Source organism: Carassius carassius, chromosome 30 (genome assembly GCF_963082965.1).
Source record: "Carassius carassius chromosome 30, fCarCar2.1, whole genome shotgun sequence".
In the NCBI taxonomy this organism is placed as follows: Eukaryota; Metazoa; Chordata; class Actinopteri; order Cypriniformes; family Cyprinidae; genus Carassius; species Carassius carassius.
Window position 1 is genome coordinate 22,248,866 of NC_081784.1, and position 25,333 is coordinate 22,274,198.

At 42.5% G+C, this 25,333-nt stretch overlaps 1 protein-coding gene across 1 annotated transcript in view; it reads right to left on the bottom strand.

The window, feature by feature from the left end:
* The window catches only part of LOC132110919 (uncharacterized), a 32,292-nt gene extending 12,275 nt beyond the window's left edge, over positions 1-20,017 (bottom strand). Inside the window, exons 1-3 of the mRNA XM_059518025.1 lie at positions 19,619-20,017; positions 12,190-12,986; positions 2,152-2,316 (exon numbers count right to left, since the gene is read on the bottom strand). Coding sequence (XP_059374008.1) covers positions 2,152-2,316; positions 12,190-12,986; positions 19,619-19,697 — 1,041 coding nt within the window. The 5' untranslated portion in view covers positions 19,698-20,017. The remainder of the gene's footprint in view (positions 1-2,151; positions 2,317-12,189; positions 12,987-19,618) is intronic.
* Positions 20,018-25,333: the final 5,316 nt, after the last annotated feature.

A 25,333-nucleotide genomic window follows, 5' to 3' on the forward strand; every position in this document is an offset into this window, starting at 1 on the left:
AGGTGTAGAACTAACAAGAGAGACAGAGGACACTACAATGGAGGTAATTGCATATTGTCTGTGTTCTGAATGCTTTTTATGAGTACAGATGAAAGCATGCTGTGAGGTTTTTGTGGATGGGTAGGTAAAACAGCCAGGGAGGAGACTAGTGTGACAGCTTGGTCCATTATAGTGGAGACTGGGGCACGTTTCAGGAGTTCCCCTGCCTTTTGATGTGTGTAACAGCATGTTGCTGCCTGTTGCTTTTTCTCCAAAGAAACACAGCCCATACAATCTAAGACCCAGGGAGTTCAAGAAGGGTGGTCTGCCTATTATTCCCGTGTGGAACAATTTTTCTGTTTTTGGAATTATGAAGAGTAAAGGATTCAACATTCCGGATTCACGGATCTTTTTTTTATATTATTATTTTTTTTTGTCTCCTTAATGAACTGAGTGAGCAAGTCTATTGATTGATTCAAAGAGATAATTCAGTTTAAGACTTTATCAACCTGAAGAGATTTTATTAACCCGAACTCACGAGAAAACATAGCTATTTTAAAAGTGCAAAAACATATGATTTCTATGAAATCTTTGTATGAAGCTCCCAAAGCGATAGAGAGCAGATGGTAGAAAAACGCACAAATTCATATGAATCTGCAACAAACCAAAATGGTTATGCACTGTTGTGTCTTTTAATCTTTTTGACTAATAGATTAAAAAAATCTGGTTCATAACCATCATTAATTCGTGAATCACCGTACACTATATTTGCTGGGTGTGATCAGTGGAAATAACACAATATAAAGTTGTCTTGTCCATTTATTGTCTTTACTGTCATGATTGCATAGTACTATAGAATTGAATGTTGGAAGAATCATTCACTTCCAGTATTTTAAATGAATTGAATCAACTAAGTTGAGCTAAGGCAAACTTGTAAACATGTTTGAGTTCAGTAAAGAACCTTTTTAAAATGTCCTCCTTTCATTTGCATCTCTTTCTCTTTTGCTTTCTTTGATGACTTTGAAGTGCAGGCCCCCACTGAGCTCACTCACTGTGACCCTGGAAGACTTTTCCAGCCCCAGGGCCAGAACTGACAGACCCAGTTTAGAGATGACTCTCTAAAAAGCCATGAACAAAACTGCTCTAATTCAAAAGCACAGCGTCCAGAGGTCAGGAAGATGTTAGTATTAGTCTACACAATATAACGTCACAGCCTTTAGTCAGTAAGTAAAGGACTAGAGCGGTAGGGAAACTGGTGTAGGCAAGAGGGAGGCTACATTAAAAAATATATAGGTTCCAAAAATCACATAAAAACTAAAGGTTCCAAAAAAAAGAATCAAGCCAGATGCACCATCTTCTACTGAGATGGGAAAACAAACACGCAGTGCTGAGTCCAGATTTGTATGGGTTACACATTGTTAATTCAGTTTAATTTGAATGGCTTTATGATTTAACAGAATTCCTTCTCATTTTGGCATTTTACAGTAAATACCTGCTAAATGACATAATCCTTTCTGTTTACCATTTTAATGAATTTTTAGTTTAAACAAAATTATTTCATTCCTGAGTGAGCTTCTCTAGATGACCCAAAAAAAACATGGGACATAAAAACAAATGAAATCCATGTGAGGGGAGTTCACATGCTTTGAAATTATTACCCGATCTGTGTACGGGTCGAAAATGTCTGGACCCAGCAGCTCTATTTGTTAAATACGCTTTTATCCATCTTGACCAAAAACCCCTTTAACTCCATTCGAACCAGCTGGATTTACACTTACACAGTATGAACCAATAACCCCTTGCCCTAGGCATCAATATGGAGTTTAACCCACAACAAATCATAATTCCAAGATGTCATCTTTCAGACCCTGACCTACAGCAGTGCCTTTAATCAATCTCAGATTGAGAATTATGATATGTTTCCAAAACCTCATCTATAGATTTTTGTCCCGGACCAACTTTATGAATCAGGTAAGCCAGAGCTGTCCATACCTGCTCCTGGAGGGTCAATGTTCTGCAGAGTTTAGGTACAACATGCCCAAACACACTTGACTGAAAATGTTCTAGTACTCCCAAAGACCTTGATTAGCTGGTTCAGGAATGTGTTTGAATAAGACTGGAGCTATATTCTGCAGGATAGTATCCCTCGGGAGTAGGATTGGACATTGATACCTCTTTAGTCTTGATCAAACGGCCTTCCTTCTGCAGGCCACAGATCTGTTTCTGTAGTCGAAGGTTGTGTTCCTGCAACTGGCCAATCTTCTCTATGAGTTGGCAGATGTGCTCTAGGTAGCCCAGTCCTGAGCCCAGAGGGTTGGACTGATTGGCTTGGTTCACCTGGTGGTCAAGACAAAACAGAGATAAAATAATTTAAGTTTTCATAATACAACCAAAAATGCGGGCTGTAAACATTTTCGCTGGACACTAGGACTGTGCCCTTAGGGAAAACACCCCCCCCCCCCCTCAGAACAATAGGTTGGCTTTAAATAAAGGGATTACTGCAGATGTTTGTGTACACCATAGGGGGTTAAGAAACTTTTGTGGAACAAGCCAACAAGAACAGTTTGACTGCATCCTATTGTTTGAAAGCCAATGGCTCATTTGACAGGCTAATAAGCACAAAGCAAAGGTTCCTACACTAACTGATAAAGATCATTCCAGGAGCATGACTGCATTTGTTCAGGTGGACTAGAGGTTCTCATGACAGAAACACCATGATCCCCACCCATTATTTAACACTACAAGTATTTTTAGTATCACTGTGGAATTCTTAATGGGATTTATTACAGCTCTGGAAACACATTAGATGTCTAAATACAGTTTGCCAACTACTCTGCTGCCTTTCATTAAACAATCTGACACATTCCAGGAGACCAGACTGACTTTTCATCTTTCATATATATTTTAACCAAGTCTGACATCATTATGTAATAAAATTGTTTTATGAAACTAAACCCCAAAATTGCGATTTAGTCTTGTATGTTTGGACCCCACTTTTTTCATCTGAAGATAAGTAGTTTGAAGGTATGAATAACCGGTGGGAAATGTGTTAGGTGCTATTGTTTATTTGTTGAAGCATCCTTGCATCTTTGGTTGTAAAGCTGCAGATGCTCACATTTTTTTTAAATCCAAAGGAAATTTTGAATGAATGTTTTTACAATCATCAACATTCCAAAAAGTGTCCCAACAAAAGCAGGATGTGATTTCAGGTCTCAAGCTTTTTCCGTCCAAAAGCTTTTCCATGGCACTTGCGTCCAATCTAGTCCCAAAGCCCAGCATTAATGGAAACGCAGGGGCTTAACAATAGAGGACACAACAGAGAGATGAAATACTAGGAACTGACATCACTCGCAGGGTGTGAGATCCTCGGCAGGTACCGATTCTGCTCATTTGGCCATAAACCTTTCTCATGCTTCTCTAGTAACCTTCATTTAACATCTATTATTGCTTTAAATGGGTCATATAATATGTTTCTTTATTATTAGATTTTTTTCCTGATGTCCAACATAACTTGCACAAAAAATTATATAAGGGCTTTGTTAAATATAAACTCAGCCACTACAGAGTCTAACATATGCTGATTGAGGAAAGTTATGGTAAATTATAAGAAAGAAAAAATCTGTAGAAAAATGGAAAAGGCACTGGATTAGACCAAAATGGCGTTTACTTTCTTTACTCCTGTGAATGCAAATGTTAAAAAGCTACTGTGTATGCTGTGGATGCTTGTCTGGCAAGAAACCCAATTGAGATTCAGACTTAGACTTGTTTAGATCATGTGAATGAACTGCAGTCATTCTTTTATTTGTAGTATTGGAAACCAGACAGGTGGCACAAAACCTGGTGTTCTCTCATACAGTGACAACTAGCACTGATGTTTGATGTGGAGTGGTGAGAGGAAAGTATCTTTGCCAGGCCTTTATGAATGCAGAAACATGACAGATCTTATCTGTTTCCCTAGCCTAAGATCCCCAGTGACCCGGAAGAAGGGAAGACACAAAGGTTTGAGAAAGCCCCACTCCCTTCCTCCCCCTCTTTCTGTTCTCAGTGTGAATGAATCTGCGTTTTTCACGTACACTTCTGGACAAACACAGAAACAAAGCGGAGAGTGTTGCCCTATATGGGAAAAAACATGGAGATAATTTTCTATAAAGCTGTTAACACTTAAGCGTGACATTGTGGCTATTGATGGTGTATTGATGATGTGGGTGGATTGTAGCTCTCTTTGCTGTGAGGATTTGGTTTTTTAACTGCACGCTGAAGATCAAAACAAACTGAGGAAAACAGCTGTGCATATGCCTCTGGGTTGGATTGCAAGAATAATATTTTTCTAATCACATAAACTCTCTGTTACGAAATTTGAGGGAAGATATTATAAACCCATTCAGGCGTGTCTGAGAAAATAATCCTTTATTATTTGAAATATTTCACTGGGTCTGTTAAAGCAATACTAAGCGTGACTCCAGTGGAGAGGATTGAGGAACCATATGTGGGGTGTATTCAAAGATATTGGAAAAAATGCTGACTAGAATATTAAAAAGGGTGTGTTCAACATACATTTTTAATGCATTTTCAGTAGATTTATGGATGTATGTATACATTTATGTGCTTAAAATGGTATTTATAATTCAGCTGAAAACTTAATGAGATTTTTTGTTTTGTATATATATATATTTTGTATATTATATATTATGAATATTCTATATATCACTTAGCCCTACGTGCCATCATTGCAGTGCTATTTTAATATTGTTAATATATTTATGTAGAATTTATTCATATTGTGAATCAGTGTTTCCCATTTTAATTTTATTTTTAATTCAATTAAAGTTTAATTTATTTTGTTGGTTTTTGTTATTTTTTGTTATTTGTTATCATAAAGGTTCGTTTACAGCCTATTCTCACCCCACAGTGTGACTTCAGGTGATGCTGGGAGAGGTACATAGAGCTTGTGTCCTTCTTGAGGTTAGCACTATATTTACATTTATTGTACTGGCGGTTATAAGCCTAAAACAAAGCTGAGAACTAATATTGTTGGCTGATATGATGACTCACAAAACAAGCTTTGTGTATTTTCTCAAAGACGCCCTGCTAGAGCAAGAAGATGTGTTGATATTCTGTGTTTTTCTGTGTATCTGAAAACCATTGAAAATCCTTCAAGTATCATGACCTGTTACATCAGATTTCGGGTTGTCAGCCAAATGTTTGAGGCTGGATGTGGCATACACAGCGCAGGTCACCGGTGCCTCATCTATCACTAGATTAAAGCCTCATACTCGCACTGTGGAAATGTTCGCTTTATGACTGTTTATATGTTACAGCTCAGTAATTCAACTCAGCTGTAGCCATCCTGGGGATGGCTGAGGGGGGCAATAAGGGCTTCATTCCTCCCTGACACCATATTTTGCTCTGCTACGCATCTGTCAACTTGAACTCAAAAATGCTTTTAATGTCCCATAGACCCAAGTGCAGAGAGATTTGCATATACAGGCTAGCTGGTAAGCAGCCAAATCAATTGATCAACACTCTTTAGGTTTTTTATAATTCCAAAATCCATCTTTAAATATTGTGAATGAGCCTTCATAGGGTACATGTCTGTCTATTCTCTTGTCCATACCTAACTCCTCAGGCCCACACATAATCTGTGCTCACAGGATTTCGCTGAACTCGAAGTTGTAAATTACCGTATGAAAGTACATTTAAAAATGTACTAAAATGGGTTAAAAAAAGTACTCTTAATTTCAATTAACTGCATTTAACATGCATTAAACCTGTAATGCATTTTCATGCACTTTCAAATAACATGCAATTTAGTGTCTGAAAACATTTCATTCAGTATGCAGTGAAGGTGAATAAATGATGACCGAATTTAGATTTTTGCGCAAACTATCCCTTTAAAAAGCATAGTAAGCTCCATTTAACACATCTACCATGTCTGAATCCATTCTGTGGATTTTCCTCCACAAATCAGTTCAGAAACAATGAAAAAAAGAGTAATGAGTCAGGCTATTGTGACTGACATACACCTGCTGTACATTTAAACCTTAACTGTAGCTCAGTGTCCTCCCTCATAAATTGGGAACAAACCAGATTAGAAATTAGAGGGAGAAAGGGCCTTTGAAGTCGCCATGTTTGAAGCGAATGGGAAAAACGCCCATAGTCCCTTTTCAATATCCTCTTCCTCAGGCCACAGAGGTCCATTTAACAGGCAAGGGAATTAGCTTATTAGCTGTGGTGACAGGTGATGATGAGGGCCGAGTTTACCGCCCTGGCTACCTGTCATCGCAGCTTCCATAAAGTCCACCATTCGTCAAAAAAAAGGTCCAGTCACTGGCCACCAAAAGACCTAGAAGCTATCAAAGAGGCATTATTTGGGTAAATATGTGAGTAATTTGAGCTATTTGACACCTGTTTGATGCATCCAGGGAGGCTTGGATGAGTATGGCGGACTGAGGGACACAGTCCAGATGAGAAGCATTGGCTGTTCCAGCTGTAATCGCAGCTGCCATCTGCATGCTCTCTCAACACAGATGAACAGGTGCTGTGTGATGTGGCGGCCGTGTTAATAGTGGAGAGATCTGTAGCACCCCCCCCCCCCACTACATCTACCCAGCTCTCAGTACTGTACTCCAACATCTCATTGAGCTTTTGTGGCTGTCAGTTGGTGGGTTGTGACACAAAAATTATAGATTGGTTATTATTAAGTGGCAGAAAGCAATAGACAGACAAAAAACAGTTATTGACATGAATTTGCACGAATGTCATGATAACTACTTGTTGGTGTCATGCCCCCGTCATTAAAAAGCATGGTCTGAACATAAACCAGTAGATTTTAAAATACTGAATATTTATTTATATTTCTTATTGATATTTAGTTCAATTCAAAGGGACATGCCAGGCTCCAACACCAACCAATCACAGCACACTCCCTCACCTGAGTACTAATCACCTCCACCTGCTCCTCATCCACCGGCAATCATCATCCCCCATAAAAACCACACACACGCACCCAGTCACCGTCCGGTCTCGTTTGCAACAAGGTCTAACCTGCATGCTTACTCTAAGGACTAACCTATCTCTCTGCTTACCTCTCTCCAGCGATCTCCAGTGTCTCCATCGTGTGTGTGTCCACTACCTCCAGCATCTTGTGTTCTCCACCAATGGATCTATTCATCTCCACTACCTCTAGCAGCATTACCTCACTGTGCACTACCTGCTCCTCTGCTTGTGCCATAATAAACCGTGTTCTCCTGTTATTTCAGCCTCCTGTCCCTGATTACCGTAACAGAAGACCGGACCAAGACCGATCGGCACAAGCATGAGCCTCACGGACCCCTTCCAAGACCTCGTTGACGCCCTGCGTTGCACCCTCACTATTCTTCCAGCATCCCCATCAACTCTCCATTCGCTTCATCACTCGTATGCAGTCGTGCCTCGAAGAGCACCAGGGCCAGTTGTACTCCAACTCGCCCCTCTGCCGTCCAGAGACCGTCAGCTCCCCAGAACCAGCTAGCGAACCTATGCTCGTCGACTCATACCGACTCACTGCTGCGGAAAGGCAAAGAAGGCTGGCCCAGAATCTCTGCCTCTACCTCTCCGGGGCATATCATCTCCGTATGCCCTGTCTGTCCTCCTCGTCCCATGGTGAGTGCCATTCTCCCTTCAAAGTATTAAATGAAACCACTCACTACTATAGTGACACTTACTGCCGCTGACATTTCTCTTCTAGTTTCCGCCCTCCTCGATTCTGGGTCAGCCGGCAACTTCATCTTCGGTGCCCTCTGCCGCCAGCTTAACATCACTACCACGGCAACACCGTTAGCCTACCAGGTCCATACAGTAACCGGCAAACCATTGAGTTAAAGATGTATTCATGTATTCATCGCAGTGTCGGTCCCACCACCCTACAAATTGGGCTACTTCATAAGGAGGAGATCCATTTGCTGGTTATGGAGGAATCCACCGCTGACGTTATCCTAGGGCGCCCATGGTTGGAGCAGCACAACCCTGTGATCTCGTGGAAGACTGGCGAAGTCCTGAAGTGGGGCGAATCCTGTTTCCAGGGCTGTCTCGCTGGATTCCCTGTTCCAGCCAAACTCTCCCCGGGAACCTCTACCCGTCTGCACAACCTCCATCAAGAGCCCTGTAGAAAGGCAATCCATCAACATTCCACCCTGTTACGCCCCCTTCAGTGATATGTTCTGCCCCAAACGGGCCTCCAAGCTGCCTCCACACCGGCCATGGGATTGTACCATCGATCTGCTTCTGGGTGAGCCAGTGCCAAAAGGAAGTATTTATCCCCTTTCCATCCCGGAAGAGAAGGCCATGGAGGATTACATCAAGGAGGTGCTGCGCAAGGTTATATCCGTCCATCTACCTCCCCTGCTGCTTCAAGCTTCTTCTTCGTGGAAAAAAAGGACGGAGGCTTGTGGCCCTGCATTGATTACCATGCTCTGAACAATATCACTGTATAATTCCATTATCCCCTTCCTCTCGTCCCTGCTGCCCTGGAACATCTCCGTGGTGCCACTGTCTTCACCAAGTTGGACCTCTGCAGCGCATACAAACTCATCCGGATACGTGAGGGGGACGAGTGGAAAACCGCTTTTATCACCCCTACTGGTCACTATGAATACCTTGAGATGCCGTATGGATTAGTCAACGCCCCCTCCGTATTCCAGGATTTCATCCACGAGGTGCTCCAGGAGTTCCTCCACAAGTTCGTTCTCGTCTACATTGATGACATCCTCATTTACTCCCGGAGCTTAGCGGAACATCGTCGCCACGTTGCGGAGGTCCTGCAACACCTGAAGGCCTTCCAGCTGTACCTCAAAGCCAAGAAATGCTCTTTCCATCAGCCCTCAGTGCAGTCCCTTGGATATAACATCGACAGCAGTGGCATCCGGATGGACGAGGGGAAGGTGGATGCTATCAAGAACTGGTCCACTCCTACCACCATCAAAGAACTCCAGCGATTCCTTGGCTTTGCTAACTTCTACCACCCATTCATCCAAGACAACAGCTCCATCACCAACCTACTTACCAGTCTTCTCCGTAATAAGCCCAAGTCTCTGTCCTGGACCCCAGCCACCCCAGCAAACTTTCAACTCTCTCAAGGAGGCTTTTACTACCGCTCCACTCCTGGTACATCCTGATCCAAATCGACCCTTCATCTTTGAAGTCGACGCCTCCACCACCAGAGTAGGAGCGGTCCTTTCCCAGCAGCAGGGGAATGCCAGCCGCCTCCACCCATGCGCCTTCTTTTCTCGTATGCTCAACCCGGCGGAGGTCAACTACGACATCGGTAACTGAGAGCTACTAGCCATTAAACTGGCGCTGGAGGAGTGGAGGCAATACATCACCAGGACACGGCGCACTCCACTCATCCACTCAGCACACACTTCACTTGGCACTTGCCACCCAGGGGTCAATGAAACCCTCTCGCTGCTGAGGGAACTCTTCTGGTGGCCCAATATGGCATCGGACATCAAAAGGTACGTGCACGGATGTAAAGACTGCGCCATCTCAAAGAGCCCACGCCACCTACCATCAGGCAAGCTCCTCCCTCTCCCCGTTCCGAACCGCCCGTGGTCACACCTAGGGATGGACTTCATTACGGACCTGCCTCCCTCTGATAACAATACATGTATCCTCGTTATAGTTGACCGGTTCTCTTAATCATGTCGTCTTCTCCCCCTGAAAGGTCTGCCCATGGCCATGGAAACGTCCGAACTGATGTTCAACCACGTCTTCTGATACTTTGGCATTCCCGAAGACATCGTCTCCGACAGAGGCCTCCAGTTCATCTCCTGGGTTTGGAGGGCCTTCCACTCACTCCTAGGTGTGGCCGTCAGCCTGTCCTCTGGTTACCATTCCCCAATCCAATGGGCAGACGGAGAAGAAGATACAGGAGATCGGCCACTTTCTGCGTACCTTCTGCCATGGCCACCGGGACTCTTGGAACCAGTTCCTAGGGTGGGCCGAGTATGCACAGAACTCCCTACGCCAGCCTTCCACCAGACTCACTCCATTCCAGTGCGTGCTCGGCTACCAACCACCACTTTTCCCATGGTCAGGAGAACCCTCGGACGTTCCATGAGTCGACTATTGGTTCCGAGAGAGCGAGAGGGTCTGAGACGCGGCCCACCACCAACTGCAACGGGCCCTACGTAGGCGCAGGATGACAGCCGACCTTCGCCGCTCAGACGCTCCGGCATACCAACCTGGACAGAAGGTCTGGCTGTCAACCTGTGATATCAGCCTGCGCCTACCATGCCGCAAGTTAAGTCCCAGGTTCATTGGCCCGTTCACCATCACCGAGCAGATCAATCTGGTCACCTTCAAACTCCACTTGCCACCTGAGTATCGGATCCACCCCACTTTCCATGTCTCACTCCTCAAACTTTACCATCCTTCTGTTTCTCCCTCCACAGAGCCTGGCATAGCCAAAGCCCCCTACCTCTCCTCCTTGACGATGGAGCTGCCTACAAGGTTCATGACATCCTGGACTCCCGGCGGCGTGGTGGACAAATTGAGTATCTAGTGGACTGGGAAGGAAACGGTCCAGGGGAACACTCATGGGTCCCACGCAACGACATCTTGGATCCGAACCTACTAGACACCTTCCGCTCCAATCACCCTGAAAGACCTGCTCCATGAGGAAGAGGATGTCCACCACGTCGTCGGAAGCGGGCCGTGGGAGGGGTGTACTGTAACAGACACGCCAGGCTCCAACACCAACCAATCACAGCACACTCCCTCACCTGAGTACTAATCACCTCCACCTGCTCCTCATCCACTGGCAATCATCATCCCCCATAAAAACCACACACACGCACACAGTCACCGTCCGGTCTCGTTTGCAACAAGGTCTAACCTGCATGCTTACTCTAAGGACTAACCTAGCTCTGCTTATCTCTCGCCAGCAATCTCCAGTGTCTCCATCGTGTGCGTGTGTGTGTCCACTACCTCCAGCATCTTGTGTTCTCCACCAATGGATCCATTCATCTCCACTACCTCCAGCACCGTTACCTCACTGTGCACTACCTGCTCCTCTGCTTGTGCCATACTAAACCATGTTCTCCTGTTATTCCAGTCTCCTGTCCCTGATTACCGTAGCAGTAATGTTTTAATCAGCTGCAGAGGATCCATTGGTGAGCAAGTGATGTAATGCTAAATTCCTTCAAATATGCTCTGGTGAAGAGACAACGTCTTCTACATCTTGAATGATTTGAGGGTCAGTAAATTGCCTGCAAATTTTTATTTTTGGGTGAACTATTCCTTTACACTGTTTTATGTAACCACTTGACGTCCACTGAAAAATCTGGTTCCTGAAAAAAAAATAGATGATAACTGGTTGTGTAGACCAACCAAAGCCTTTTGTTGAATGGAATGCTGTTCTATATTTAAAATACATAGTTGTATATTCAACTATTAATAAATAATCTATTATGAAATTTACTCTAGTTTTACACCATGGAATATGACAAATTATGTCTACATATCTCACACCACATATTAAACTTGCTTTGTGTTTAAGGGTACATTGGATATGATAATATTGGACAGGTTAAAGGAGATATGTAAAAAAATATTATTTTTTGTTTTTTGTAAAATATGAATATTTGTGAGCTATGTATTTTAATTTAGGGACAGAACCCTTAAAAAATCTGCAGAAATGCTGAAAGAAGCAGTTTCTTTAGAAAAAAAGAAATATATTTGGAAGCACTACTAACAGGAATGGTTTCATCCTGTTTTCCTTTTAGTCATAGTATGCATATTTCAGTGATGAGTTGATGACGTTGGTTGATGACGAGTTGATGATTATGGCTAATGAGTAAGGATGTGTGTGTGCTTCTAAACTGTAAACAAAATCTACTCATTTCACCATGTTGACAACAAGTGTATTACTCTGACACTGTTCACTAAGGCATCTATCAAATGCTCAGTTTCACCGTCTGAGCTTGAATCTGCTGAAAGAGGACTGTTGTAAAATCACATAATGTCAATAATGTATTTAGAACTTCTGAAAGCAATTAGGATAAATTAAAAAACAATATTCTGTACTTTTCTATTAAATATTCTGTGCTTTGTAATGCATAGAAGTGAGAAATAAAAAACAATTTAAATGGCTGACCATTGTTGTTTATATAAAAGCAGAAAGAACACCATGATGTGAAGTAAATAACAATAAAACTGTAAACTGTTGATTACCTCACTTAGCCTGCAGCACTCTTCCATGTATTCATCCAGACTGTCACTGGTTGTACTTTTCCTCAAAGGCTGTTGCTGAAATTCAGGTCCTGTTTTGCCATCGTAAGCTTCTGTAGAACGCTGGTTACTTGACATTGTGTCCTCAGACATTGTAGTGTCTGTTATTTCCTCCCGTGCTGCCATGATTTCAATGGCATCCTTACAGTTCTTCATGGTGTTCCTCAGGCTTCTGTCCTCGGACCTCTCTGAATCTGCTGTGATGTCTATTAAATCATTATCAACATTCTCATCCTCTGTTCTGTCTCCCAAGATTGTAAGTGTGTCTTGATTAAGACACTTACAAGATGTTTGTTCAGTTTCCAAGAAGACTGAATTGTCTTCAAGAGGATTGTCAGCAGGTACAGGAGAGTTCAGGCTGTCAGAGTCACATGAAGACTCTCTACTGTGGACCACAAAGCTTTGCTGTGAACCAGTTGGGGTGGATGGAGAAGTTGCTCCACTAGTCATCTCTACCCCAGAGTCATTAGATTCAAATTTGTACAATCTTGGAAGCTCAGAATCAGCAAAAATAGAAGATAGATAGTCTTTTTTTGATTCAGAGACAGTTGTCTCAGGAGCAGCACTGTGGATGGAGATCACCTCATCAGCCTGGAGATGTTCGGTGTTATCCTGCTCAGACATTGAAATGGAGATGGTTGAAATGGAATCCTCAACATTGAGAAGTTTCTCAGGGAAGTTGTTGAGGACCTTCATTTTTGTCAGTACAACCTCGTTGTCTAAAACAATATCCCTTTTACCTGCAAAACAAACAAAGAAAGTGTTTGAATAATTTTATACTTTAACAATATTAAAATCATTCATGTAATCATTTAATAACGTTAGTTTTTTCTGTGCAACTATACCACCAGATGGAGTTGCAATAATAATATTTTCCCAGGATGCTCAAACAAACAGCAACATTTTTATATCACCACAAGAGCATCAATATTTACACTTCTCAGGGAAATCAACCAACTTCTGGACTTATATGTGTTTCTTAACATTAAACTGGGATGTAAAAATCACAACAACAACAACAAAAACTGCAGACTGCAGCACTGGTATGAGAAAAATCATCAGTTGTGTAGTAAAAAAGTAAAGCAGAATTTCCATTGCATACTTCAGCTCTCATTATTAAAATTACTTAAAAGCATTTATATGCAGACATATTTCCCTGTGTAGAAAGAAGAGTACTTATCTCACTATAAAGCATTCTTTAGCATCAGTGGTCCACAAAGAGTTATATAGTCCTGTCTTGCTCTGAACTTTGATCTGTGCATTATCTTCATGCTATTATGAGGCCCAGCTCCTTTATAGTACTGGAAATCTGAGACTTTTCAGGTGTCATTTATGTCATATCTTTATCTCACTTTCTCCATAGTAAGAGTTGGTACTTGTTCTTTCAAATTCAAAATAAATTGGTTAAATATTTCTGGACACAATCAGGTCAAATAAAAACAATAGTTTACACAGTTCTCTTTTTGCTTATGATTAACAGAGTTAAACAATGGTAAACATGATTGTCAGGAAGAGGTGTGACAACAAGCTTGCTGTTGGGTGGAAATGAATGGTTAATTAGATGATTCACAGGATATTCTTTCTTAATATATTTATAGGATATGCTTCACTAATTTTCATTCTGTGAGGAAATTGAAAGATTTTTAAATAGCTTTTGTTCTTCACAGACTTATCACAATGATACAATAAGAGAATAGAAATTATGCTAAGATATCATTTCATGAAGCTTTAAAAAGATAACAATAATAATGACTTTAGCCATTCCCAGGTCTTTCATAGATTGAAAGGTTGCTTTTTTGTGTGTGCCACTTTTATCAATAATAAGCATACCCATGTGTTTTGTTAGTGAAGATTTTCCACCCCAGATTAGATAGTGACTGGGAAAACATTGATAGCATTTCAATTATTTGAGCTCTGCTGCTGCTCCAGGTTTGTTTTCACATGCTAAACAGTGCTTGTTTTTGCAGTCCTTTCTCACAGACCATGTGTGTACGGTACACAACACCTGGACTCCAGTACAATCCTTTTAAAGAACTATTTCAACTAGACTTCATTGTTCTTTCCCTCCTGTACCAACAAGCAGTAAAATGTTATTGTTAATCTAATAATTTTGTGCTAACCAGGTGCAATTCAACAAATTTCCACGAACAATGATGCAAGCAAAACCACAAAAAAACATATCTGAAGAAACATATCTGCATATCTGCATACTAGCATATCTGTAGTGCTCATGATGCCATATAAATTTGAACCATAAGAGAATAACAACTATGGACAACATGTGCTCTCTGATATTCATCTGTGTTGGCTAGTTCATCAGTATTTCAATGTTACTTTCTTATCAACTCTACATGTATAATGTCAACGCAACACTGATAATTAAGATCTTTTAACAATATAAATACATCATCTTAGACATTTTCCAATGACTGCATAGAAGCAGCCTCAACATGAAATTAAAGTATACAATAACTGGAGTTCTCTATGTGAGACCCCAAATCATAACTTTGCTAATTTATTTCTACAGGTCAATTAGACTGACCCATTGGGTCAGCCTTTCATACAGCAGTGCTCTCCAGCTGGGACTACAGAACTGCTGATGGTGGGACATTTTTGATGCCACTCAGTAGGAGCAAGTAGTCCACATCAAAATCCCCCTGGGTTTTCAATTAACATCGCTTAGACGTGGCCACTTTTAAAGGGAGATCAAAAAGCCCTTGCTAGGCCTTGGCAGCAAGGAATTTAATGCTGCAGTGTTTAATGCGTTCAAAATAAAAACAGGTCAATGACAGTGTTGGCGGGAATCAAACCCCACATATTTCTGGTCTTTATCAATCTGGAGTCTTCAAATATCTACTGGGGATTATTTCAGGAGGAAAAGACAGGTACAATACTACAAAATATATATATCTACACTATGTATATCTGCAAACACAGTCATTTTGTGTGCAACTTTCAATCTTGTCAGTCTTCTGTGGAAGCCTTTTTCTGTCTCATAAAGGGGGGGGGGGGTCATGCCTTGGTAAATCACAACGATATTATATGAATATGAATTACGAGATTGACAAAATGAAATAAATTATGAGATGAAAAGTCATAATAGCATTAAACAGGCGATTTTAGGTGTCATAATAGTTTTATCTAATCAATTTGCCAATGCCGACTATATCATAATTAATGACTCATAATTAGTATGTCATAATTTTGTCTTTTCATTTTATAATTTTGTATTATCACATAATTCTTTCTTTTTAGCTCATAATTGTGTCAGTATGTCATAAGTTTGTCTTTTTATTTCAGAATTTTGCCTTTTTATCTCATCATATAATACAGTATGTAGTAACTGGTTTTATATTATAATTATGACTTAGTGTGTCATAATTTAGCTTTTTATCTCATAATAATAACAGTGTTAAAATCTTGACTTTTTATTTTATAATTTTGTCTTTTTATCTCATAATTAGGACAGTATTTCATATTTGACTTTTTATCTCGTATTTGACTTGAGCTGACTTATTATCTTATCTCATAATTATTGCTTAATATCTCATAGGTTTGACTTTTTAATGCCAAAATATATTCTTTTTATCTTATAATGTCAAATTAAAATGACATAGTATGTAATCATTTTTAAAATAATTTTGACTAAAAGCATAATTTCTTTATATATATATATATATATATATATATATATATATATATATATATATATATATATATATATATATATATATATATGTGTGTGTGTGTGTGTGTGTGGAAATTGGTTTGGCTTGTTTTTTTTCTCTCTTTCTTTTAAAGCAGCACTGTTAGTCATGTCCCACCTCCAGTGGTGTTTTTCTTCAAGGCCCGCAGAGAATGTTTTTCACTATGTACAACATGGCAAGTACCTCACATTTTTTGAGCTGATAAAATACTCTGGTCACATTCAAGAATCCTGGCTTCATCTGCTCCAGTGTATTTTACAGCTCTGCATAGATATGTTAGGTAAAAACACATGTCCCAGGTGGATATTATAGTGCAGTGATGTTTTCAAGCCAAGACTAATAAAAATTTAATTTGAAGATTTCTGGGACTAAACTACTAAAAACACATTTTGTCAATTTTCTGTCCTGAAAGGGAAAGGAAAGTCTGCTTCAATAATCAAATGTTGCTGTTATTCATTTGAGATGAGGAATGTGAGAATCACATTCACAGGGATGAAATGTGAAGAATTTACAAGCTTAGACAAGAACATGTTTACTCCATCTTGCCTCAACCACTCATGTTTACCACATATCAACCCTGCTGTTTTTGTGAGTTTTGCTTCACTGGCACAATATTTGAGTTGTACTTGATCAGGATCATTAATATGCTGATATAATTTTTTTTAAAAACGTTTTTTATAGATGGTTTGTTTTAAGCTCATCAGTTCTTTTTACATAATCACGTTATTCTGACATCCCAACATTATGTGTGTAAACTAAAACTCAAACCAAAGCTATACGCAGACACCTTTTTTATTACTCTATAAAAATCATGGGTGTTTATTGTCATACATGTTACATTTACTGTAATGACTTCAAAGCTAATGGACTAAAACCCTCAGAATTGTGTTCTGGTTTTGGTAGGTGAGCTCTGATTAGGTAACTGCCCATTAGTGAACAAAAATTAGTTCTTTAGGCTTTCTGTTGAAAGGAAGAGCAGCAGGTTTTCAAAAGAATTTAAGCTGCAATTTAGTTAAGGGATGCAGTGGGACCAGTATAGGTGCTTAGGGACGCTCTTGTCTGCAGACACGTCCATTGTGCTCGTGGGTGGAGAGGTCAGAGGCAGGCCAGTGCAGGTCTTCTATTTTTACAGCCAGGAGAATGTCTGAACTCAGTTAGCACTTGGGCGGACAGACTGAATGACCCAGAGAGCATCTGAACCAATAATCTCTTTGCTATGCTATATATGGACTGGTCTAACATAGAATTAAAGTTCTGGCCTTACAAGAATAATACAAGCATCTGTGTGGATGTGTATTAAATGGAATAATACTGTACATTAGAACAAATATATATATTTTTTTTTTTTTGGCTAGCATTAGTACTATTTTTTTTCAAGGCTCCCATATAATGACATTCAAGATATCCTCAATGATAATTAATATTAGTTAAAATTCACTTCAAAATAAAACAGCACACTAACAAATTATCCTGAAATTTTATGTTAAGGATAATTTGTTTGATAATGTTGTATATGTTGAGAGATTACTAATACTTTTTAAAAAGCAATTAAATAAACGATTTCCCCCTTAGCATCTGATGAGCACACTTTTTGTTGTGTATATAATTCCATATATAATTCCACATGTGTTAATTCATAGTTTTGATGCCTTCAGTGTGACTCTACAATTTTCATAGTCATGAAAATAAGAAAACTCTTTGAATGAGAAGGTGTGTCCAAACTTTTGGTCTGTACTGTATATATATATATATATATATATATATATATATATATATATATATATATATATATATATATATAAATATATATGTGTGTGTGTTATATGTCAGTGTTACTTTAATATAACTGGTCTACAGAATATATAGATATAATAATTATAAATTAGATTTTAATAATTTTTTAATAATCTTTTCTGTTTTATCTTTCATTTTAGTTATTGATTTGTATTAAATTGTGTTGTTTTGTGTCATTTTTGTATTTTTTATTTATTAATAGTTTTAAAGTTTCAAATTAAACTAAACAGAAATGAGAGTTGTGAAAGATTTCATTGAATATTTATTTTATTTCAAGCAATGAAGTTTTTTTGTTGTTGTTTTTTTGGTTTGTTTGTTTGTAGTTAACTATGATAACACATAGTAACACCCTAGTGACCACCCAAAAATCCCTAGCATCATGGGGGCAATTTTTTTATGGGCAAACCCATATTCAAACTATATATTTCCCAATGAGAAATTAAATGAAAGTTAAATCCTTTGAATTTTGTTCTTTTTTCTCTCCAGAATTGCTCTTTGCTTCTTCCTAATCTAAAGCCAGCAGACCTTTAGTGCCTCACACCTCTCTGTCTCTCTCATCACAATGCCAGAACATTTTCCCTGCACTCTTTCTGTGCTCCAGCAAGGCAATGGTTTTGACCCTAAGGAGCCTTTCCAAAAGCACAATATCAATGTGAACTGAACGGGCAGTCTTTCATTATCTAACACCATTAGGATAGGGCAAGAATGTGCGGGAGCACTAACATCAGTTAAGCCTTCAGGCAAACTCACCCCACTCTTCTCCCTCCATTTGCACTGAAAAAATAAAATTGTAGATTTCTGAGGAAAGTCTTGATTTTTGGGGAGTAAGATTCAAGTTTTTCACACCACAATAAAGGCACAAGTTCTGCTTAATTGAAATCCCTCTTCTTGACTAATCAGGTCAGTTTCACATCCGTATCCGTATACTAAGTCATGTGTGTCAGTGATTTCACACACTGGCTGGTCTTATACGCATGAAGAACTTGACTACAGCTGTGCCAGGTTGCAGTTATGAGTCATATAATCTAACTCAAGTAGATGAGAAGAGCCTGCACATGAAACTGTCACCACTAAAACATTCTGAGATCTGAGATCCCTCTGTTTCTCACGACGCTCTTGCTTGAGGTTGAAACACCTATGCGATATTCTCTTCCCATTGTCTTCTGTCACTCTAACACACATACTAATCATCTAAACTGTCATTTATAATGAATAACACCCGCTTATTGACCTAATTCAGTCCGTATGAAAGATAAACCATCACATGAGAAATCCTGTCCATTGCTATCTGCTTTATACGATTTCTGTTACAACCAAACACAGTAACACGTTATATTAGGGTACATTTTTTTATTGGCTAGTTGCTTATTAGCATGCATATTACTATCATATTGGCTGTTGGGTGGCTCGTAAAATTTTCTCATTGAGCTTACGTTTGATTTGAATTTCTTTCTTATTAAACACAAATCTGCCCCCTTCCACATGTTTTTCTAGTTAACACCAAAGCCACAATAACAACTGTAGTTAAAAACAAAATTCTGTGTATATGTAATAAAGATTATGGCTGATGTTTGTGGGTTTTCTGTACGAGCACAGCTTTGTGAGTTAAGTTTGTTGAACTGACATCAGCTCAGCTATAGGACCTGTGGAGCTCATCTGATGATAGTTAAACGACTGTTTTTGAAGATATCCCCGACCATGTTTAACCAAGCAGATGATGCCTCAGAGTTCAAATGACAGGTTTCTAAATATCCTCCAACACCTCAGCCAGACAAATTACTACCTGTGCTGCACATCCAGGTGTAGAGGCGACTGGGTGAAGCAATATGACTCCATGTATCCAAAGCAGAAGAATGAATCACGCCACTAACCTTTTCTCCACGGGGCAAGGATGGTGAAAGACTTGTGCCAGCTGAACACCATGCTTGGTTTCCTCTTCTTAAGACTCATCGTGGACGTCCAAAACTTCAGTAGTTTTCAGTGTAAAGTGGAAGAATCCCCTCCTTGAAGGCTTATTCAAGCACAACTCATACCTCAGTGCTGACTGATCTTCCTTCTCCTGAATCGAGTGCTCAAATAGTTCAAATGCTCCAGAAGGGTGTGCTGCTTGGGGTATATCCAGTTTTAAACATATTGTCAGAATAGTTATAGACAGGAGTGTATGTGAGAGACGGAGGCTGGTTGTGAAGGAGTGTGTGCTGAGGAGAACGAACAGACTGCCTACAGCAGGACCATCAGCAGCTGGAGGAGGGGTGGAGGATCGGCAGATGGAGGGAGGGGAAAGACTTCGGAGAAAACCTTTGTGTGTTTGTGTTGAGAGAGAGAGAGACAGGGAGAGATAGTGGGAGAAGTTGGAAAATGTGTCTTGCAATCAGTGAATAAGAAGTTGTTCCCAGAAGACATTCCTTGAGGAATCCACCTCATTAAAGCCAGCATACTGTTACTGAACAAACTTTATCCCCCAAACTCAGCACAATCCTTCAGGCTGTTCTGTCATTTTAATTTAAATATAGCTTTCCCATAGCGGACAATCAGAGTTCAGTTACAGAGCCAGCACACCCTTATGAAAAGATGTGTGAATGATTGTATTAAATGTGTACTTGTATTGGTTTTATTTTTTTTCTTACAGATAATATAATAATAATGAAATAAATGACCACCAAAGCTTACTTAGAGACACTTTCATGTAGCTGTTTCTTAACACACTTAGGCCTAAGTAAAATTTTAAGTGCATTTCAATTTGAAAGTTTTACATTTAAAGTGTATTATGTTTAATGATTCTTTGTCATGTTTAAAGTACACTTATTTTGATGTGTTGACTTACATACTAAAAATACTTGATTTTAACTCTGTGGTTCCTCTTCAGGAACTCGAGCTGCGTCGAAAGCGCTTTGGGGAACGCGTTCAGCGTACGCGACTCTGAATATCGTGCGTAATCAGTCCAATGGAAGGGCGTGACGTCACCGACGTGGTGACGTAAGCAACCAGGAAGCTATAAAAGCACTAGCCACGCAGCTGGCGTCAGCTTCGCGTCTTTCAGCAAGCGCTCTGTGTGTGAATGTCATTTGTCCATCTTGTGAGTCTTATTTACTGTTGTCTGTCCAGTTAAAAGAGCTCCTAGACATGCCAAAAAGCAAGGCGAAAGTTAAGCACTCAGATGGCGATTCCAAATCGCGTTATAGGCTGTGTGTTCCTCCCTGCCCGAGATACATAACGGGTGGGGATACACACAACCTGTGCATGGTTTGCCTGGGTTCGAAGCACGCTGAGTCGGCTCTCGAGGGGGCCGACTGCCCGCACTGTGAGCGAATGTCGGTGCGGCTGCTTCGTTCCCGGAGGGCCCTCTTTGAGGAGGGGGCCTTCGCCAGCGTTCCCCGCGGTGCTGGTCCCGCTTCTGCCGAGGCAGAACGGCGGCTGCACTCATGGGGTTCGCAAGTCTTAGAGGTGGTTACTCGCGCGGTGGCCAAATTAAGTATCGATTGGCCCGCCGAAAAGTCTACTGAACCGCAGAGAAGCAAGCTGGATGAACGCTTCCTGCGCGCGAGTCAGCCACCTCCCAGCCGGGGCCTTCTATTCTTTCCCGACCTGCATGATGAGATCGCCAGGTCGTGGAAACGTCCATTCTCGGCCCGCCTCTACATCCCCTCGTCTGATTACTACGGAAATGTAGTGGGGATGGGAGAGCACGGTTATAGAGCGATCCCCCGGGTGGAACAGATGCTTGCGAGCTTGCAGCATCGTCTCTAAAGGCCCCGACATTGCCCTCAAAGCCACTAAGAACAACTTTGGCATTGGTCGGCAAAGGGTATGCGGCTGCAGGTCAGGCCGGTGCGTGTCTGCACACCATGGCGGTGTTACAGGCGTACCAGGTCGGCCTGCTTAAGGAGCTAGACGAGGGAGAGGAGATCAAGTCCCATGATATCTCTGAGTTAAGAAGGACCGCTGATCTCTCCCTCCGCGCCACCAAGGAGACCGCCCGAGCGATTGGGCGGTCCATGGCAGCTATGGTGGCCGCGGAGAGGCACTTATGGTTGACCCTGTCCGATATGAAAGAACGGGACAGGGTCTGCCTCATGGACGCCCCGATCCAGCCGACTGGCCTGTTCAGTGACGCAGTTAATTCTGTCCTCGACAGGTTCCAGGAGGCCCGCAAACAGGCGGCGGCGTTCCATAAGTTCCTCCCTCGTCGCTCTCTCGGGGCATCTGGGAAGGAGATGCCCCAGCCGCACCCTAGCTCCTCACACCGCGAGGCCCAGAAACAGAGCGTCGCCTCTCGTGCTTCTCCGCGACGGGAACGAGAGTCTCAGCGACGCTCTAGGCCGAGGTCTTCTAAGCCAAAATTAGATCTAAGGGCGGTTATCAAAGCTAAGAAGTCCTCGGCCAAGAAACCCTGACGCCAATGGCCCGGGGTTTCAGAGGGCAGCCTCCGCTGGGGTAGAACGGTACATACCGCAGTCCACGTTGCCCGTCCCACCTCAGTGCCCTCTAGGGGTCGTTCTGCCAACCCTGCCAGTGCTCCAGGGCGCAGCGGCCCCGGGCGAGCATCGTTCTCAGTATTCTCCGCCCGTGCGCGTAGCGGGGCTGGGACGCTCGCCGCCCCTGCGGGGGTCTCTTACACCAGAGGTCAGTCTCGAGAGAAACAGCGTGGAAACTACTGCCAAATGTATCCCGTTGGGTCCTGCATATAGTAGAATAAGGCTACCGCATTCAGTTCGGCTCCGTGGCGCCTATTTTCAACGAGGTCGTTCACACGATAGTGGGCCCCATGCAGGGTCTGGTTATGGAACAGGAAGTGAAAACCCTATTAGAGAAGGGGGCCATCGAGGTGGTCCCTCCTCAGGACAGGGAGTCCGGATTTTACAGCCGGTATATCATAGTTCCAAAGAAGGATGGGGGGCTGCGTCCGATTATAGACTTGAGGGTTTTAAATCGTTCAGTTATGAGACTGAAGTTCAGAATTCTCACAATCAAGCATGTTGTAGCTCAGATCAGGTCCGAGGACTGGTTTGTCACGATAGATCTCAAAGACGCATATTTTCACATCTCCATCCTTCCACAACACAGGAAGTTTCTGAGGTTCGCTTTCGGGGGCGAAGCCTACCAATATCGAGTACTTCCCTTTGGCCTAGCACTCTCACCCCGCACGTTCACGAAGTGTGTAGATGCGGCTCTGGCTCCCCTGCGCATGCAGGGCATCCGCATTCTCAATTATATCGACGATTGGTTGATTTTAGCTCAGTCATCGAGATGTCGTTCTCGCACATATGGGGGAGCTGGGTTTGAGACTGAACGCCAAGAAGAGTGTACTTTCTCCGGTTCAGAGAACCACCTATCTAGGCGTAGTATGGGATTCGACCGCGATGCAGGCACGATTGTCCCCTGCTCGTATCGAGTCGATCCTCATCTCAGTCAAGAGAGACAGAGAAGGCCAGTCACTCACTGTCAAACAATTTCAGAGATTGTTGGGTCTGATGGCAGCTGCGTCCAACGTGATACCTCTTGGCCTGCTGTACATGAGACCCCTACAGTGGTGGCTCAAGACCAAGGGATTTTCCCCGAGGGGCAATCCGCTTCGCACTATCAAGGTCACGCGGCGCTGCCTCCGTGCCTTAGACATGTGGAAGAAACCTTGGTTCTTGAATCAGGGCCCGGTGCTGGGAGCTCCTTGTCGCTGTGTGACACTAGTGACGGATGCGTCCCTCACCGGCTGGGGTGCGGTCATGAGTGGCCACCCTGCCCGTGGTCTGTGGAGCGATCGCCATATAACATGGCATATCAATTGTCTAGAAATGCTAGCAGTTTATCGTGCACTGAAGCACTTCCTCCCAGACCTGAGAGGTCACCATGTGTTGGTGCGCACCGACAACACATCAGTGGTCTCTTACATCAACCACCAGGGAGGTCTGCGTTCGCGCCCTTTGTACAAGCTGGCGCACCAGATCCTGGTGTGGTCCCAGAGCAAACTCCTCTCATTAAGAGCAGTATATATTCCTGGGAAGTTAAATATGGGAGCAGACATACTGTCGAGGCAGGGGCCGAGGCCCGGGGAATGGAGACTTCACCCACGGGTGGTAGATCAGATATGGAGAGTGTTTGGCAGGGTTCAAGTAGACCTTTTTGTGACTCAGGAGACGTCACAATGTCCCCTCTGGTTCTCTCTAGTTCATCCAGCTCCTCTGGGACTGGACGCTATGGTACAGACCTGGCCGAGGCTTCGTCTGTACGCCTTTCCCCCTATCGCTCTGCTCCCGGGTGTTCTGGTGAGAGTACGCCGGGACGGGGTCCGTCTGTTATTAGTAGCCCCGTTCTGGCCGGGCCGAGTATGGTTCTCAGATCTAGTCTCGCTCCTCGACGGCTCTCCGTGGGAGATACCGATCAGGACAGACCTACTCTCACAGGCGCAGGGCACGATAATTCACCTTCGCCCGGAGTTGTGGAAGCTGTGGGTGTGGCCCCTGAGGGGGCACAACTGGTAGCAGCTGGTCTCTCAACTGAGGTTGTTGAGACCCTACTCCAATCCAGAGCTCCCTCTACGAGGAAACTGTACGCTCTGAAGTGGAAGCTCTTCACTTCATGGTGCAGAGATCACCAGCTAGACCCAGCAAACTGCCCAGTTGGTACAGTTCTGGAGTTTCTACAGGCTAGGCTCTCTGCAGGGTTGACCCACTCTACTCTGAAGGTTTACATGGTGGCCATTGCGGCCTACCACGCCCTTCTCTGGATAGTCGAGGCTATCAACGTTACCTATGAGTCCTCTGGTCGTCCCCCGCTGTCGGGAGCCAAGGCTCACTCTACTCGGGGTATGGCGGCCTCTAAGGCCTTCTTAGCAGGTGTATCCATGCTGGACATCTGCAACGCTGCGGGGTGGTCCACGCCCTCTACATTTGTTAGGTTCTATGGCCTAGATATGCCAGTCACTCCAGGCGCTTCTGTCCTTCTGTCCTGAGCTGTGCTCTTCGGATACACACCAGGCAGGGGTTTGGTAGTCTGGCGGCGTTAGGACTCGTTCCCCAAAGCGCTTTCGACGCAGCTCGAGTTCCTGAAGAGGAACGTCTCTAGGTTACGTATGTAACCCTAGTTCCTCGAGGGAACGAGACGCTGCGTCTCGGAGCCATACCCCCGGCACCCCTGCCGGCGCTTGCTGGTACTCGAAGCTGACGCCAGCTGCGTGGCACGTGCTTTTATAGCTTCCTGGTCGCTTACGTCACCACGTCGGTGACGTCACGCCCTTCCATTGGACTGATTACACACGATATTCAGAGTCGCGTACGCTGAACGCGTTCCCCAAAGCGCTTTCGACGCAGCGTCTCGTTCCCTCGAGGAACTAGGGTTACATACGTAACCTAGAGACGTTTTTCATCTTACATTTAAATGTACTATATTTTAAAAGGTACTAAACTGCAACAATACAAATGTGTAACTAAAACTATATTTAAATAGATGGCATACAAGTTTCAAAATAAATTACATTAAAGTATTTTTTAGTTTGACATAAATGCTTATCAGTACATTCAGAGGTACTGATGAACCATATTTAAATTAAAAAAAAGATAAAATATTGCATGATAAATATGATAAAAAAAGTA